The following is a 16,093-nucleotide window of genomic DNA, read 5'->3' on the forward strand; positions in this document are numbered from 1 at the left end:
ATTATTTCTCTATGTTTATGTCATTCATACATTTATAAATGTTGCCATGAAATATTTAGCCAAACATTTAGTTAGCAAGCTAAATATTTAGTTTGAAGCTAAGTGTTGAGTTAGCAAGCTCAATATTTAGCTTGCTAACTACTAAATGTTTAACTCTGAGATAAATATTTAATTTATAAGCTAAATATATATCTTAATATTTAACTTACTAACAAAATAGCAAGCTAAATGTTATCCGAGTCAATATTGAGCTTTTTTTTTTAACTAAATAGCCAGCTAATATATAGAAAAGTATTTAGTCAGCAAGGTAAACGTTTAGCTTGCTTACTAAATAGCAAGCTAAATGTGTTGCTAAGTGTGACAGTTATGGATGAAAACTAAATAATATGGAGAAAATGTGACTGAAAAATGAACCTCCATATTTTTTTCGAGAGCTTAAACAGCCCAACCCAAGTATTTGCAGTGGTTCTGGGCCAAATGTAAGTGAACATGACATGATTGATCAACAGACGTTACGTCAACAAAGTGATACCAGAGGCAACTGGGTGACACACCCATAGCAGCATATTGTCTCTACAACAAGGCTGCTGGTTTAAAGGCTAAAGATGATCTCATCGGAGGAGATCCTCCAATGCAGCAACTGTAACAACTGTTTTAGCTTGTAAAACAGTTGTTACTATTGAGGTTTGATACTTTTTAAATTACAAAACCTTCTGACAAACTGAACTTATTTAAATATTAAGATATTTTTGCAAAAATCTGAGGTTTCTAACTGATTTAGGAGATGAATTGTTCATTGTTTCATGTTTAAACTCAATACATCAACATATTGAGTTTTTTGTTACTGTGCAGCATATTCTAGAAATAATTTCTCTAAAACATTTTAAAAATTTGTTTAAAACTAAATAATTTACTAAATCTGTTCCTTTTTAGTATATTTGCACATATAACTAGTTAATATTTTCACTCAGATTTGGGTGTAATTTCTCTATCAGTCACTAGATGACGCTGCACTGATTCAGAACTGATTAATCCATCAGTGCAGGGCACACCTGATTGTCTGGTTTACAGCCACGTGTTCCAATGATTCAATTCAATTTCAAAAACCCTTTATCACCAAGTAAAATTAAATGTTTTTGTAATTCAAATCATCTAAGTATCTTCAGAAAATCATGGATGATGATGTTGTGTGCAGGAAGGATCTCCAGTAGCAGTCAGTCTTGCAGTGAATCTGGAGAGGCCTCTGACTGAAGATCGTTGCTGAATGACAAGATTATGCTAACAGAGAAATTAGACCAGAAGAGAAAAGAGTCAAGCAGTTATAATACTTTAATTTATCTCTGATCGATCTGCAGGTAAGATTTTACAAAAATATGAGACTCATCAGAATTATTTTATTAAACCTTCTTAATGTTTCAAACTTTAAAAACTGAAGCAAAAAACAACTTCCAGGTTTTATGTTCAGCTTCAGCAGCAATTCATTAAATAAGGCACAGATGAGCTGCTGCTGTAACTTCAACCTGAACTGAACCAGCAGCAATAAAATATCAACTTATTAACATTTATCAACAAGAGTTTGAGCAAAAATGTCACCATGGTGAAGCTTAGCAATAAAAATAAGGATAAATAAATAAATAAAACAGGTTTAGAGCTGCCTTCATGACTGGAGCCTTCGTCACGTCCAGTTAGCTTCCAGATTTTCTGAATCCCTTAAATATCTTCATGATGCTGAAAATATTGGTCCAGTTTGGACCCTGAAGGATCAGATCTGAAACCATCGGGTTGAATCTGCATGAAGCTCTGTTTCCTCCTGAGGAGCTGAAATGTGTCTGCAGCTCTGATGGTCTTCAGGTTCTTCAGCAGCTCCTCCCTCACTATAAGACAAAGGTCAGGGGTCAGATATTGATCCTAAATCAGAAGGTGTTCATGTTCTTCATCAGCAATAACATTATAGCCAAACAAACTTGCAGTCATGTCAGAAAGATCACCAAGAGGCTTTAAGTAGATACCTGCACGTAACTCAAACGTCTGCTTTACAGAAAAGTGCTGTGAGGAAAATCAACTACAAGGAAAGTAACTGTTTTCCGTGTAGTTGTCTGCAGCACTACTGTATTTCACACAGCAGTGCTGCAGACCTTCGGTTTTGGGGGTTGAGGTTCTCTGCTCACCATGCAGCTGTGTCCTGGAGCGAACGTCACTCCTTTCAGAACTCTGTCCTGAGATCCACTGCTGCTGCCGCTCACTGAGTTCTTCCTCATGATGCCTGAACACAAAGCAGACCCGTTTCAGAAACTGCTACTCTGTCTGCTCAGTGCAGTGAGCTCATCTACCTGAAGGGGGCGGTATGTCCCGTCTCTGCAGGCTGTTTCTGCGAGGAAGAGTGTAGTTTGCTGGCTTGGAGAGACGGCGGTGGCGGTGTTTCAACATGGCCGCCGGAGGGATAATGCTGGGGGGTGGGGCTTTACCTTTCTGTCGATAGAGCTCCTCAATTTCTCGCTTCTGACTCACCTGCAGGCTCTGCACCTGCCCCAGGTGTCTGTGAGGAGGAGAGAGGATAGTTCACAATAAACAGGCATGCATTGTGAGATTTGGCGGCACCTGCTGGCCAAACTCAAAACACTGCTCTTTATATGTCAGTAAGGTGTATTGGATTTGATTTTCCAGCTATTTGTAGAGCAAAAGATGATCACCGATCACCCAGTCACCTGTGACGAAGCTCCATTAGCTCCTCCCATATCTCCTCGCCCTCTGATTCGTCAGAGCTGTAGGTGGCAGAGCGGCTCCTTGATTGGCTGCTGCCTGACCCCTCCCACAGACTGACACTCAGCCTGCGGCTCCCCGTCGTCCTCTGCTCCTGACCAGACAGGCCGTCGTAGTTACCAGGAGGGGAGATGGTGACTGTGGGATTGCTGCTCTCTGATTGGCTCGTCTCTGTACTGCTTCCTGTGTGCTCTGGTTGATTTTTGTTGGATGGAGTCGCGGACTGGGTGGTGGCGGTGGTGTTGTCTTGAGTGGATGATCCTTGATGACTGACAGAGGGATCTCCTGAAGAGGGTGACACCTGGAAGCGTCCAACTGTGAAACCTGGTTCCTTTACTGTGAGAGAAGAAAAGAGGAGAAGATACCTTTGACTGACTGAGTGATAATTTCATTTTCAGCAAGTTCATCCCAAAGATAGCAGAAATACCGACAAAACAATAAATAAAGCTATGATTCCAATATAGAACAGAACGGTGGAAGAATAGAGGAAGAGAATGTCTCCCGGGTGCTTTCCTTTCCCTTGGAGGCTTTTTGGGAACATCCTACAAGGAGGAGACCCTGGGGGAAAACCAAAACAATGCGTCCCGTCTGGTCTGGGAACAACTGGACACTCCAAATGAGAGGCATGTCTGGTTTCCTTTCTGGACATGTTACCTCCTCAACTCAGTTAGATAAGTGGAGATGAACAGTGATAGCGATGGAAAGGAAAACTCTGGGAGATGTAAAAATACATGATAAAAGGAAACTTTTTTTCTGTTGTCATCAAAGTGTTGCTGCCTCTCTGGGCTTTCTTCTGTTAATGAAAAAATATTGAGAATTTTCTTTGTCTTACATATCAGAAAAGTAAATTTTACCTGTCAGGGAGGGAGACATTCTTCCTGATGGAGAAACAGGAGGGGACACCTAAAATAAAGTATAAGATATCAACTTTAATAAACATGGTACATGAGTGAAGCGCACCAACACAACTCGGCAGTAAGGCATTGAGTCATTGCCTTGTCATTGACCTGCTTGCTATTTGTGTTTGTATTGTGAAACAACACAGACTGGTGAATTGTAGCTGATGAACTTATGGTTCACTGAGCACAGGAAGGATTCCCAGAGCTAAACTGATGTGACTTCTCTAACCAACGGGGCATGGAGAGACGGATGTAAGGCTTGTTTTCTATAAACAGACATCAATGTGTTGATGAGCTGCCACTGTTTGGGTTTAGTGTTTGAAAATGATCACAGTCTCATTGGCCTGTAACCTACACAAGCCCCCAACAGGACAGGGACAAGAAATTCCTGGACCGATCAGATATTCCTTGAGGTCAATGTGGAGACACGTAAATCCACTGATCATAAAGGAGATTAAAAAAAAAACATTTGATGTCTATAGGCCTCACCATTTTGCGAGGAGTTGATGTATGAGGAGATGATGTGGAGGACGAAGTCGATGAGTCTGTACCTGAACCTGTGAACCAGTACGATGAATGTTCAGTGTGTTGGTCTGATCAGCTGTGACTGAAGTCATTAAATCCACCAGGTACTCACCGTGAGGGGGTGAGGGTAAGTCAGCTTTACGGTCAGAGCTGTTGAGCTGTGATGAAGGAGTGAGAGATTAGCACAAAAACAAGATGCTTTAGTTCCATACAACAAAACCCAGTGACCTCAAACCTGATCATCACACCTCATAGCCCATAATACTCAGTTTGATTTGGGATCAAAATTTGTTACATTTTCAACTTGTGCATTTTACTTTCACACTGAAATGTCAAACCAATCAAACCTGTTCCCCTCTTCACCTGTGGGGGCGCTGCACCAGGAGCCACTGAAGGAAATGTCACAGTGACATGAGTGGAACTTCCTCCTTCATAAAATGTAAACAACAACGGAGTACTGGCAAATTTTACCGGTTGTAGGATTTCTCTTTTGTCATTGGCTATTTCTCTCACTAGAGTTAGACTCTCGTGTTTGTTTTGGTTGTATTTTCCCAGAATGCCCTATGCTATAGTTCATTTCCTGCTTTTGGACTGGTCTTCGGTCCACTGGACCGCACCAGAGTTCACTTCAACTGAGCCGAGACCTAGGTTTGTAGGTCTGACAGTTTGCTTTTTTGGTCTGCATCAGCACAGCACCACACCACACTTTCAAGGCAAATGAACTGGAGATCAAATAAAGCGGATTAATCAAGGCGGTGTTAATTAGTCTTAGTCTTACCTGAGGTGTTTCTGGGATCCTGTTGGATGACACTCCCTGCTCACTGTCCCTAAATGAGCCAGTCTGAGGTCTTGGTGGGGAGTGTGTTTGTTGTATGGTGAAGGAATTGGAAAATGAGCCTTGGTTTTGATGATGGACACCAGAGCTCAAAGATGGAGAACCAGAGGAAGAGAGCGGGGTTTGGGGGTTTGTGAATGGGGGAGATAAAGGTGGAGTGTGGGGATACAAGCCCTGATTGGGGGCCCCAGATTGGGGCAAGAGGGACTGAGCCACACTCATTGCCACAGAGATGACGTTAGCTAGGGAAAAGTAAGGTTGGTCTGGGGAGGGCCATTGGTGAGGGTTGGGTGCTGATGGAGAAGAGGTGGGGGTGAAAAGGGAAGGGTTGCTTTGCACCCGGGACAGTCGGGAGATGGGGGGCATGGTTGGGAAGGAGGCAGTGTAAGTGGAATAGGGGTGAGTCTGGAGTTGATATTGAGCAGCATGTGGGAGATGAGGTTGGGGCGTAGAGTTGGAGTCTGGGTGTGGGTAGTGGAGAGAGAACTGGGGGTGCTGATAGGAGGAAGCTGGAGAAAGGAACATAAATGACAGTTTTAAAAAAGGTAAACGTCTGGGTAATTCACATGTTACCACTAGGTGGTGCTGTGCATCATCTCAACAGTGGTTTACATTTAGAAAACATGCAACAGGAAGACACTTAGGTTGGATACCTACCAAAGTGTTTCAACAAAATAAAAAAGATTACAGCCATATTAGGGCCATATTTATCTGTAAATATGTTCTATCCAGAACTCCTCGAGTTGAATTTTAGCTTCACCTGGTTCAGATTCTGTTAAAAATTTCCTATTAAGCACCTTTTACTATCAAATTATTCATCAGTTAATCCAAAAAAAATAGTCAACAGATCAACCCTACACTGCATTGATCTTAAAATTGCACAACTAATAAAGCATATAAGTAGATATCCATCACCCCTACCAGCTGGTAGACGATGTGAAGGTATTATGTAAAAGACGACACCATGTTGTACCTGATGGAGTCTGAAAAGACTGTGACCTCAGCGGTCTGACGAGGGGCGTGGCCTCGGTGTCGATACGGAAATCCACAGCTTTCAAAGGTGAGGGGTCATTGTTATCAATATCTGACAGGAGGAGACAACAAATGAACGAGTCAGAACTGACAAAGATACATCACATTTGAGCTTTAAACCACCAGACTGATTTTACAGTGCAAATGTTGGTACTTACCAGGTAAAGAGGATGAGGACAGAGTCCTGGACAGGCCCTTTATTGCCTCGTTTAACTGTAAAGATTAAAGAACTCGGTTAGAGTACCAATCAGAGTATAATTCAATAAAATTGCTGAAACCATGGAGTCTGACTCAGATGATTTTATACTGTAATGCTGCACTGTTTCATGAAAAGCTGTACCAGTTTAAACAATTAGAGGATTCAACTGTTTAGGCACTGTTCAACCAGAGGAGGGCAGAACTGAATCAGTTTTAGGCAAATATTGCAGAACTAAACACAAAAACTTACACAAAAGCATAAAGACAGAACCCTAAATAACCTATTTAACAGTTTAAAAGAAAAAAAAAAGTTAGATTTTTGGAGTTAGTTGTCAGAAGGAAACCTTTTAGGGGTGAAATGAGGCGCACCTGTGATTCGGGCAATGCAGATGCAGTCAAGTTAGGCAACCTGTTGGCGCCTGCTGGATGCTGCTGATGCATCATTAACTCCGCCCTCTTTATGATTTCATACATGCGTAGAATAAACCCCTCTCTCTCTGATGGCAGGATGAAGTCTCTGAGCAGCTGAAAGTAAAGATTTGGTTGATGTTGATGGAGGACAAGCTGGAGGAGAATGCTCAATGCTGATTGGTTGTCTCCTCACCATCACAGAGGCGATGTCCTCTGGATTGTCTCCATCCAGGTCGAATTTAAAGGTCACCATCTTGTTGTTGTGAGTCTGCAGCTGACACTCCACCACTCGGTCCACCTTGTCGGACACCTGCATGCACCAAACACACACACCAGCTGTGTTTGCATCAACCATAAAATTGCATAAATGGAAACACATACATTTTTTTTTAAACTCATGGTTTTCGTGAGGCAAGTTTTGACCAAATCTAAATTGGTTTATTTCGCAAAACTGCAATGGAAACACTATCTTTACATCACATGAGTCACATGATCATCAGTTGGATCTTACTGTTTAAACTTTACCTTTAATAACATAAAGTTACCTAATTTTTAAAGTGCAATCAGTAATACTTTTATAACAAATTTATATCAGTAATGATTTCTTAGTTAATGTCAAGTTGTCATAACAAAGACATTTTGAATAAAGTCAACTTTGTATTAAAAGTGTCATAATTTACCGAATGACACTTTATGACAACAGTCATAAATATTCATGAAGGCTTATTTATGTTCATGACGGGTTTTTATGACAGTGTCATGTCAGTCTTATTCAACCCCCTTCAAATAAAGTGTTACCGTTTTTTTAGACAAATTTCTTAAAACACTTGAAATAAGACAAAACTATCTTACAAGTAACGTTTCAGCAAGATATAGCAGCTTGTTTTACGTAATTCCTTAATATTGATTAAAAAAAACATTCTAGTTCCAGTGGTAGATTATTTCCCTCATAAAAATACATTTTCTTCATATTATAAGTAAAATAATCTGCCAGTGGAACTAGAACTTTTATCAATATTAAGGAATTATTGACTTACAATAAGATCCCGTTTCTTCCTGAAAAGTCGCTTGTAAGTTAGTTTTGTCTTATTTCAAGTGTATTAAGAAATTTGCACAAAAAACTACACCAAAAATACTTGGTAAGATTTTGTATTTTTGCAGTGATGTAACTGTTTGGCATGTTTTTTAATAACTTATCATGGGAAGAAACTTATTCATGTCTGATTTTAATTTTACTTCTTAATTAATGGAAACACAGCAATTGTGAAATTGTGTTTTTCTACATCAGTAGGACATCGACAAGCATTTGTTGCCGTTTGTAATAGCAGCTCGGCTTTCGACTGGGACTCACCCCGACGATCCTCAGCCGGGCTCTGGCTCTACGCCTGAACTGCTTTGTTGCTTCTCTCTTCGCTGCTTCCTGCTTGCTCCAATCTGATTGGCCATCGTTGCCGTCACTCAGGCTGGACGTTATGTCAGAGGAGTAGCTGTAAGCAGAAAACAGATTTTAAAGTAAAACATATTGAAACAAAGGAGGCTGATTGTTGTATCCTGTGTGTTACCTGTCGACAGGTGAGGAGAAGCCGCAGCTTGAATCAGTGGGATGTTTTTCTGAACTTTGGGAAACAGCAATGCTCTGCAGAACACAGTTTCAATTAGAGCTGAGACTAACAATTACTTTATTATTGATTATTCTGTTTAAAAAAACTGGCATAGTCTGCACATTTTACATGTAATCCTTTTTTTATATAAAATATTAGAAATACGATAAAAGTTGCAAATAATTTGATTGCTTTTTAAAATCAGAAAATACGCATTTTCTTGCCTAAGATATACCAAAAGATGCATCTGTAGGTAAAAAAATACTTCTAACATCAACATGTGGAAAGCTCATCCCTTTATTTAACATCAGTACAGTGAAGAGCTGGTGATTATTTCTTGGCTTAACTGATTAATAATTTGATGCAAAAGATGCTTAATAGGAGATTAATTTACACAATCTGAACCAGGTGATTGCAAAGGAGATCTGAACATATTTAGTTTTATTTTAAATGCAAATTTTCTGTATAGTTTAGCTTAATTACTACTCTGAATATGTTATACTTTCAGCAAATTACTCTTTTTTAAGTCTGTTCACTCCAGTTAACAATTAATCAATTAATCGATTGCTAAAGTATTTTGATAATCGATTCATCACGATTTATCTGATTAATCATTTCAGCTTTTCAGATTTTAGAGATTGAAGGATTTTATAGACTTATTGAAATTTATCCTTGTGATGATTTTTTGTTGTTGTTGTTTTCTAATGTTTGTAGCTGGACTGAAGCAACTAAAGTCAATTTTATCTGTTTTTCTCCTGCTGACCTTTGGGAATCGCAACATCGGGAAGGGCGGCGCTTTGGAAGGCGTCCGACGTAAAGGAGGCGGGGTCCCTGGATTGGGGGCGGAGCTTAACGAAGGAGGAAGAGTCTCAGGAGCCGCTGGAGGGGTGTTGAAGAAGACTCCTGTCTCACAGTCAGCTGCCATAAGAAGTCGCGGTTATTAACTTGAACAAGCCATCATCCAATCAGACATTGAAACACGTAATTAAATTTACTGACAGGCAGCTGAGGAGTGAGACGCGTGTCTGGTTGTCTTGTCTTGGTCTTCGTCTCCATCTTCTTCCGTTTTGTTGGACAAGACGCTGATCCCAGAATCTGCCGGGCTGCTGCTCGCCAACAGCATCCCTGCTGGGCTGGGTGCCGTGGGCGGGGCTTGTGTGTCAGCAGGAACATCGTTCTGTGAGTTTATTGGACGAGCGTTAAGGCTCCCACATACTCTGTCTGTTTCACTCCGTTGAAGTTTGAGCAAACTTTCATGTTTAGGTGCGTGTTCTCCGTGTCGCACAGTAAACTGCTCAGCAGAAAACAGTGTTAAAATCAAACTGCTGGCGCCCTCTTGTGGACTTAATTATGTCAGATTTTCAACAACGTCTTATGAGACATAAAATTTAAAGACTTGTGCAATGCATTACTGAGGGAATATAAGGACTTTCCAAAGCAGTAATTACAAAAAAATTACTTATTAAAGTCAATGTGTGTTACTATTTCTGTCATCATCCTTTGTAAAAAAAATAATAATTTGTGATTTCCTTGTGTCACAGTGAGTAGGGTTACATATGTGACAAGTCACCTTTTCAGTAATAAGACAACGTTGATTGGGGATGAGCTAAGTTAAAGTATCTGAGTTACTTGTTAAAAGATAAATCAGTAATCAGTAGTCGGATTACTATGTCAAGGTAATTGTGGCTGAATTTGAGGGAAATAAAGGAATTTGTTTTGATAAATGTAGGAAATCGGTTTCCTTGACAATGCAATCAATGGGGACAGTATGGGTGGAGTCCGCGTGGCTCACTGAATACACAAAGTTTGGCCGAGTATGTGGGAGCCTTTAGGCTAATACTACATGACAAAATTTGACAATGAACAAACTCAATAAATTAAATAATAAAAAGATTTTAATTTGTAAATAAAATCTTAAAACATTTAATTTATGTTTCAGACTCACCTGACTCGCCACCCGTCCAGAAGCAGATGCATTCAAAGCGGATGCAGGCTTCTGATTGGACAGTTTGGACTGATCGGGGGCGGGCTCAGCCGCCTTCCTCTTAACAACCGCTTTAAGGTTGTTCAGAGCTTCCTCCAGCAGGCGGCGCTTTTTGTCCCTCTGCTGCTTTATGGCAGTCACGCGGTTTCTGATCACCTTGGCGATCACTTTGTAGTCGGCCTTACACACAAATCCCAGGATCACCTGAGAGACAAAGATGGACAGGTGAGTCCAGCCGGCAGCCTTTGGTGATGTCACCAGTGCGGCGATGAGGCTACCATCTCCTGGGCGACCTCTTCAGGGACGTCTTTGTACAGCTCAAAAAGGAACTCAATGGCATTGTTGTCTTTGTATTTGCCCAGAAGCTTCTTCTTGTCTTCCACCCTGAGCCAGAGCTTCAGGGCCGCCTTTGTACCATCATCTTCCTCAGCGAGCTCCACATAGTAACCCGTCTTTTCCTGGAAGAACCGGTGCCCCAGCAGATCCTGAACCGTAAACCTACCAAAGAAATCAACCATCAATAGGTGGTTCGCTGTCCCACATTGACAAGAGACACAAGTGAAGCATATGAGAACTTTTCAGACACAGTTATATTTTAAAGCTTCTAGCGTAAAAAAATGTTAGTTTGCTTTAATCAAACTCTAGTTTGTTTATCTACAAAGTCTGGTTTGTTTGGGGAGGTGTGAATGTTTCCCAACTGACCTCTCGCTGCTGTTGGTTCGGATGCAGCCCTCGATTATCTCTTTCAGCTCCTGGTTTTGTACTTTAGAAAAATTATCCGGCTTGATTCCCTGGAGGACAGACAGTGGGTCAAACACGGAAACACAACAGGAAGTGTGCGGGTGTGAGGTGGACATGGCCTTACGTTGGTGACTTTGCGGTAGATCTGGGCTGCGTTTTGACACTCAGAGTACGGATACTCTGAAGTTGCCATCTCCAGCATGCACATACCGAAGGCGTAAATGTCCACGGCCTCGTCATACTTCTCCTCATACATCTCAGGAGCCATAAACTCAGGAGTTCCTGAACGCACCACGAGTCACAGTGTGAAACACTCAAACAGAGCCCTTCCTCGCGTCTTCCTGAGTAGATGCTTCTTACCGATGACACTCTTGGCGAATGAGGCCTTCTTGAGCGTCGAGAGGCCCAGGTCCCCAATCTTGACCGAGGCGGTGGGTCCGTTGATGAAGACATTATCACATTTAAGGTCTCGGTGGAGAATGGGTGGCGAGCGCGAGTGCAGGAAGTGGAGACCTTTCAAGATTTGCAGGCTCCATCTCTGCAGCAGCTTCAGCTTCATCGGGCGGAACCGGCGCACGTACCTGGATGGGTTTAAAGGAAAACACAGAACAAGGAGGGTCATGTTCAGGATACGTTCTGGTGCCAGATGGTGTTGGGGAGTGAAAAAGTGGCAAATAACTCACAGACAGTTGGAGGTTCTGTAAGAATTGTGTGAATACGGAACTTGTGTAAAATGCCATGTTGGCCCAAATAAAGCAGACAGAAACAGAGTCCAGTGTGATGATTTGTTTTTGTTTGCTGCTTTTTAACATAATTGGTGCCCAATGTGGGGCATATTTATGCTCAGATCTGACTATGTCTGTGTGTGTAGAGTTCTGCACCAGTCCAGACTGTGGTTTGGTTGACACAGATCTCTAGGCTTGCTTCTTACTGGACTCCTATGAGACTTTACAGAAATTCTCCACAGCTGGAACATTTCAACTGTTATTTTCTCATCTTTCCAAACTCCTTCCTGACTTTCCAAGTCAGATTGATCCACTATATTTGACAGTTTTTCTGAATCGGAACATGGGAAAAAATGTCTTGTTATGAATCTGGTAGCACTATCAATATTAAGGAATTATTAACTTATCTTGCTGAAAAGTTACTTGTAAGTTAGTTTTGTCTTATTTTGTCAAAATACTTGGTAAGATTTTATGTTTTTGATTTTATGAGAGATAAAGGCTTTTGTGGTCTGTTTTCCTCACGTTTTGAGCGTCCCAGACGTCATGAGCTCCGTCACCAGGATGATGCACTTAGCGGACTTCCAGGAGTCGTAGAACCTCACGATGTTGGGATGCTGCAGGACTTTGAGCATCTCCACCTCCTCGCTGAAGCGCTGGCGCTCGGCTTTGCTCAGACGATGAGTCTGTGGAGCGTGAACACATGAACACCTTCAGCCGTTCACCTTGTGAGAGAGAAACCTGCGCCCTGAAGGACGCTGAGCCCTCACAGAGCTGCTGCTAATGAACTGCTGACATGGCAACAGAAACGCCTCGCTTTGCTGCCAGACTCGATTTTCTGTTTGTTTATTTATGATTCGGCGCTTCCTGTGTCTCTGAGTTCTGACTTCAGGCTTCACAAGGTTGGTAATTAGATCACAGGACAGCAACCGGGAAAATTAAATTAAATCATTTTTAATACTTTAATTTAAGACATTTGATATTTATTTTATTAAATAAATACATCAATACATACATTTGAGAAGCAAATTTCATAAATGTATTTAATAAATAAAATTATATAAATATGTACAAGAATTTTAATTATCAAATTAAATTGAAATAATTTTTAAAAATTGATAATTGAGTAAATATATATCAGAAATTAAATTAAATGTTATACATTTATTTAGTCAATTAAATTTTGCAAAAATAAATATTTAAAAAATTATTTACATTTGATGTTTAATTAAATTGACAAATAAAATGTAATAAATTTGTTATTTACTAAATTAAATTAAATTATAACAATACATGAATACATTTGGTGTTACATAAAATTAAATATGATATGGTATTTATTAAATTAAGATATATAAATAAATACATTTGATATTGAATTGAATTAAATGAAAAACCTTTTATAAATTACTTCACTTTAATTTAGTTTTACCCACTGCAACTATGGAAAATGTGAATACAGCTAAAAAATAAAAAATAAACAAAATCAATAAATGTTTAAAACTATATTTAAATGTAAAATTTAAAACCTAAGTTTGTTGTATTGGTCTTCTTTTTTTGTTTTTAGGTTTTCATTAATTTTTTATTTCTCTCTGATTTTATGCTGCTTATTTAAACAACCTGTAGAGTTAAAGAGAAAAAGTCCTTCAGGAGAAAAATCACATTAAGAAACACAAAACACAGAAAATAGCAACATGTCCGACGTGTTTCTGCACCAAACAAACAGATGAGATGGCAGAACGTGTGTGTGTGTGTGTGTGTGTGTGTGTGTGTGTGTGTGTGTTATCACCAGCATCCAGCCGCCGTGCACTTGCTCAGATACTGTTTATGTTTCAACAAACTGCTGACTCATGCTCCATCACGCAACACGTATGTGTGTCTGCAGCCTGCAGTGAGGAGTGGAGCTGAAGGACCCAGAAAAATGTTTTACCTCCATGTTTCTGGATGTTTGAAATGACGTGAAGGGGAAAAACTCAAATCCAGCTGGGCTTGATGGGACAACGTGTAACAGTACACATCAAAAAATTAAAATATCGCGTAAAAGTGCAACATTTCTTCCCAGTCATTTTAGAAAGTGAAGATAATGCAGAATCACCAACCATAGAGAGAGATATCTAAAGTCTTTGTTTCTTGTTATTTTGATGATCAGCTTATGCAAAATGAAAAAATTATAAAACTGAAAAGATCACGGTGTCACCTTCTAATCAGCTAATTAACTCAAAACTCCTGCAAAGAGTTCCTCAGCCTTTAAACACTTTTCACAAGGAGGAGAAGTCGTAAGAACTTATTGCTAAAGGAGCTGGTTGTTCACAAAGTTCTGTATCCAAGCATATTTGCAGAAAATTGAGTGGAAGGAAGAAATATGGTTCCACTATTTTTGCTTCCATTTAAGTGGTGCCCTGTTCTGAATGTCAGCCAGATTACATTGATAAAAGAAGAAGTGGATGCTAAGTTAATAGGTTTAACTAATTTTAATGTAATAAACCATTAATTGACCATTAATAGTAAGATGGTTAATTTGTTGCATCTCTGTGTGGTTCTGATCCATCAGTCCTTGTTGACTCTTGTAGTTCTGATAAACTACATTCACCCGGATCAGAGAACTAGTGAAGACGCTGTAGATAGAAAAACAAAGAGGTGTAAATTTCTGCCAAAAATCCAGAAATGTTGAAATTACTCTGAGAAGATTTGTAGATGAAAAAAGTTTTAAGAAAACTTGAAATTTAAAAAGTTAAAAAGTTTTGAAAACTACTCCAAACTACTCCAACCTGCCCAAATTTTTGAAACTCGAAAAAAAAAATTCAAAAGTCGAAGGCTTTTGAATTTTGAAACTGAAATTTCCAAGTTTTTTTACAGAAAATTTCTGAAATTGATCTAAAAATCTCAGAGATTTTATTTTGAATGTTTCAGATTTTTGAACTAAGAAATTTTCGATTTTGTTTGTGAGAAAATTTCTGAGACTAATCTAAAAATTTCTGAGTTTTTTTCTAGTAAAGTTTCAACTTTTTGAACTCAAAAATTTCTGATTTCTGATACAAATTTCTGATTTTTTTGGCAGAACCCCACCCCACCACCACCACCCACAGTCGTCATGGTAACCGGACTGTCTGACCCCGTGACCCAGTGATTACCTGCAGCTCGCACCAGGCCACCTCCACCGTCTTCTCCGTGTCCAGGCCTTTGTAAACCGTCTTGAAGGAACCTCGTCCGATCTCGATGTTGAATTTCAGGAATCGCCCATCAGGCGACGATCCCACCGCCTCCGTCTCCTCCTCGTCGCGCGCCTCCTGCTTCTGCCGTTGCCATGGCAACTCCTCCCTGGTGGAGTCAGACAGCGTGACGCCGGACTCCTCGGCCGAGTCCCAGCCGATGCTCAGCTCTGCGGCGGTTTTATCCCAGGCGTCTGATTGGCTGGCATCTTCATCTTCATCTTCCTCGATTCTCTTCTTCTCAGGTGTCGACGTCATCGCGGCCCACCTGGGGTCTGATTTAAAGTGTAATTGTGACGTCACAAAAGGTGGGCCGAGCTTCAATAACCTATAAATAAAGAAAGCATGCACATTTTTCACAATTAACATGTAATGTGTTGGTTAAGTTTCCCCATAAACATGTTAAACAAAAGTTTTATTAAATCAGATAAATGTTTATATTTAAAGATTGTTAATGTTAATATTTAAATTTATATTATTTTCACATTTCAAACTATTGATGATTAAACTGAACACAAAGAAAATCAAATAAGCATTTATAGAGCTGTTTTAATCCCAGATTAGGGACAGTGTAGAAAAAGATTATACATTTCACAAAAAAGTTGGAATTTTTTGAGATTCAAAGGTTGGACATTTTCAACTTTTTAACATTTTTGGGATTCAAAAGCCAAAAATGTTTGACTTTTGGAAATGTTTTACTGTGAGTGAAACATTAAATATGATTTCACTTGAAACACTTTTTTATGCCCAAACATTAAACTCTGAGTTTGTTCCTCCAACTGCAGCAGACCCAGAATCTGATTATTACTAAACTTTAGATTTCTGAAGTTATTATGAGTTTGACGTAAATAATCTGAATATTTGTGTTGTACTCACTGTGTTTCTCCGCTTTGATCAGCTTCAGACCGGAACCGGTAAATCCAGCGCACCTGGCGGACCTTTGAAGTTCTGGCTGAGGTTCGGTTCCTATCTGAGTCCAGATCCTCCTCCTCCTTTTCTTCTCCTTCTGTGATGTCACAGCCTGACATCCGCGCACGCTATCAGCTCAGAGCAGACTGCACGAGCTGGAAGAAAGCCCCGCCTACCGGACACCTGTCTGAAAAGAAATGGGTCACGTGACTTGTCAGAAACGGATCAATCATCTGCTTTCTATTAATTTATGTTTTTATTTTGGTC

General features: G+C 40.0%; 1 protein-coding gene across 1 annotated transcript; it reads right to left on the reverse strand.

Annotated features, from left to right (window-relative positions):
* Positions 1–1,311: 1,311 nt before the first annotated feature.
* On the reverse strand, positions 1,312–16,018 carry LOC103144918 (serine/threonine-protein kinase WNK4-like). Its single transcript, XM_007562089.2, has 24 exons — positions 15,794–16,018; positions 14,840–15,245; positions 12,234–12,394; positions 11,347–11,567; positions 11,111–11,268; positions 10,948–11,036; positions 10,524–10,743; positions 10,207–10,449; positions 9,261–9,438; positions 9,025–9,179; positions 8,223–8,296; positions 8,012–8,147; positions 6,854–6,970; positions 6,619–6,774; positions 6,210–6,264; positions 5,993–6,103; positions 4,963–5,528; positions 4,297–4,342; positions 4,149–4,216; positions 3,615–3,663; positions 2,706–3,096; positions 2,331–2,536; positions 2,169–2,263; positions 1,312–1,874 (listed from the first exon to the last, which is right to left on the reverse strand). Exons 1-24 carry the CDS (start codon positions 15,943–15,945, stop codon positions 1,872–1,874), a joined length of 4,056 nt encoding a protein of 1,351 aa, XP_007562151.2. The 5' UTR covers positions 15,946–16,018; the 3' UTR covers positions 1,312–1,871.
* Positions 16,019–16,093: the final 75 nt, after the last annotated feature.

This window comes from Poecilia formosa, unplaced genomic scaffold (assembly GCF_000485575.1).
Source record: "Poecilia formosa unplaced genomic scaffold, Poecilia_formosa-5.1.2 Scaffold134, whole genome shotgun sequence".
Lineage (NCBI taxonomy): Eukaryota > Metazoa > Chordata > Actinopteri > Cyprinodontiformes > Poeciliidae > Poecilia > Poecilia formosa.

Coding starts and splice junctions, on each gene's coding strand:
- LOC103144918 (XM_007562089.2), bottom strand. CDS start 15,945: ATGTCAGGCTGTGACATCACAGAAGGAGAAGAAAAGGAGGAGGAGGAT. Junction 12,395..14,839: donor TGGCCTGGTGCGAGCTGCAG/GTAATCACTGGG, acceptor CACGCTCCACAG/ACTCATCGTCTGAGCAAAGC. Junction 4,343..4,962: donor GGATCCCAGAAACACCTCAG/GTAAGACTAAGA, acceptor CCTTCATCACAG/CTCAACAGCTCTGACCGTAA.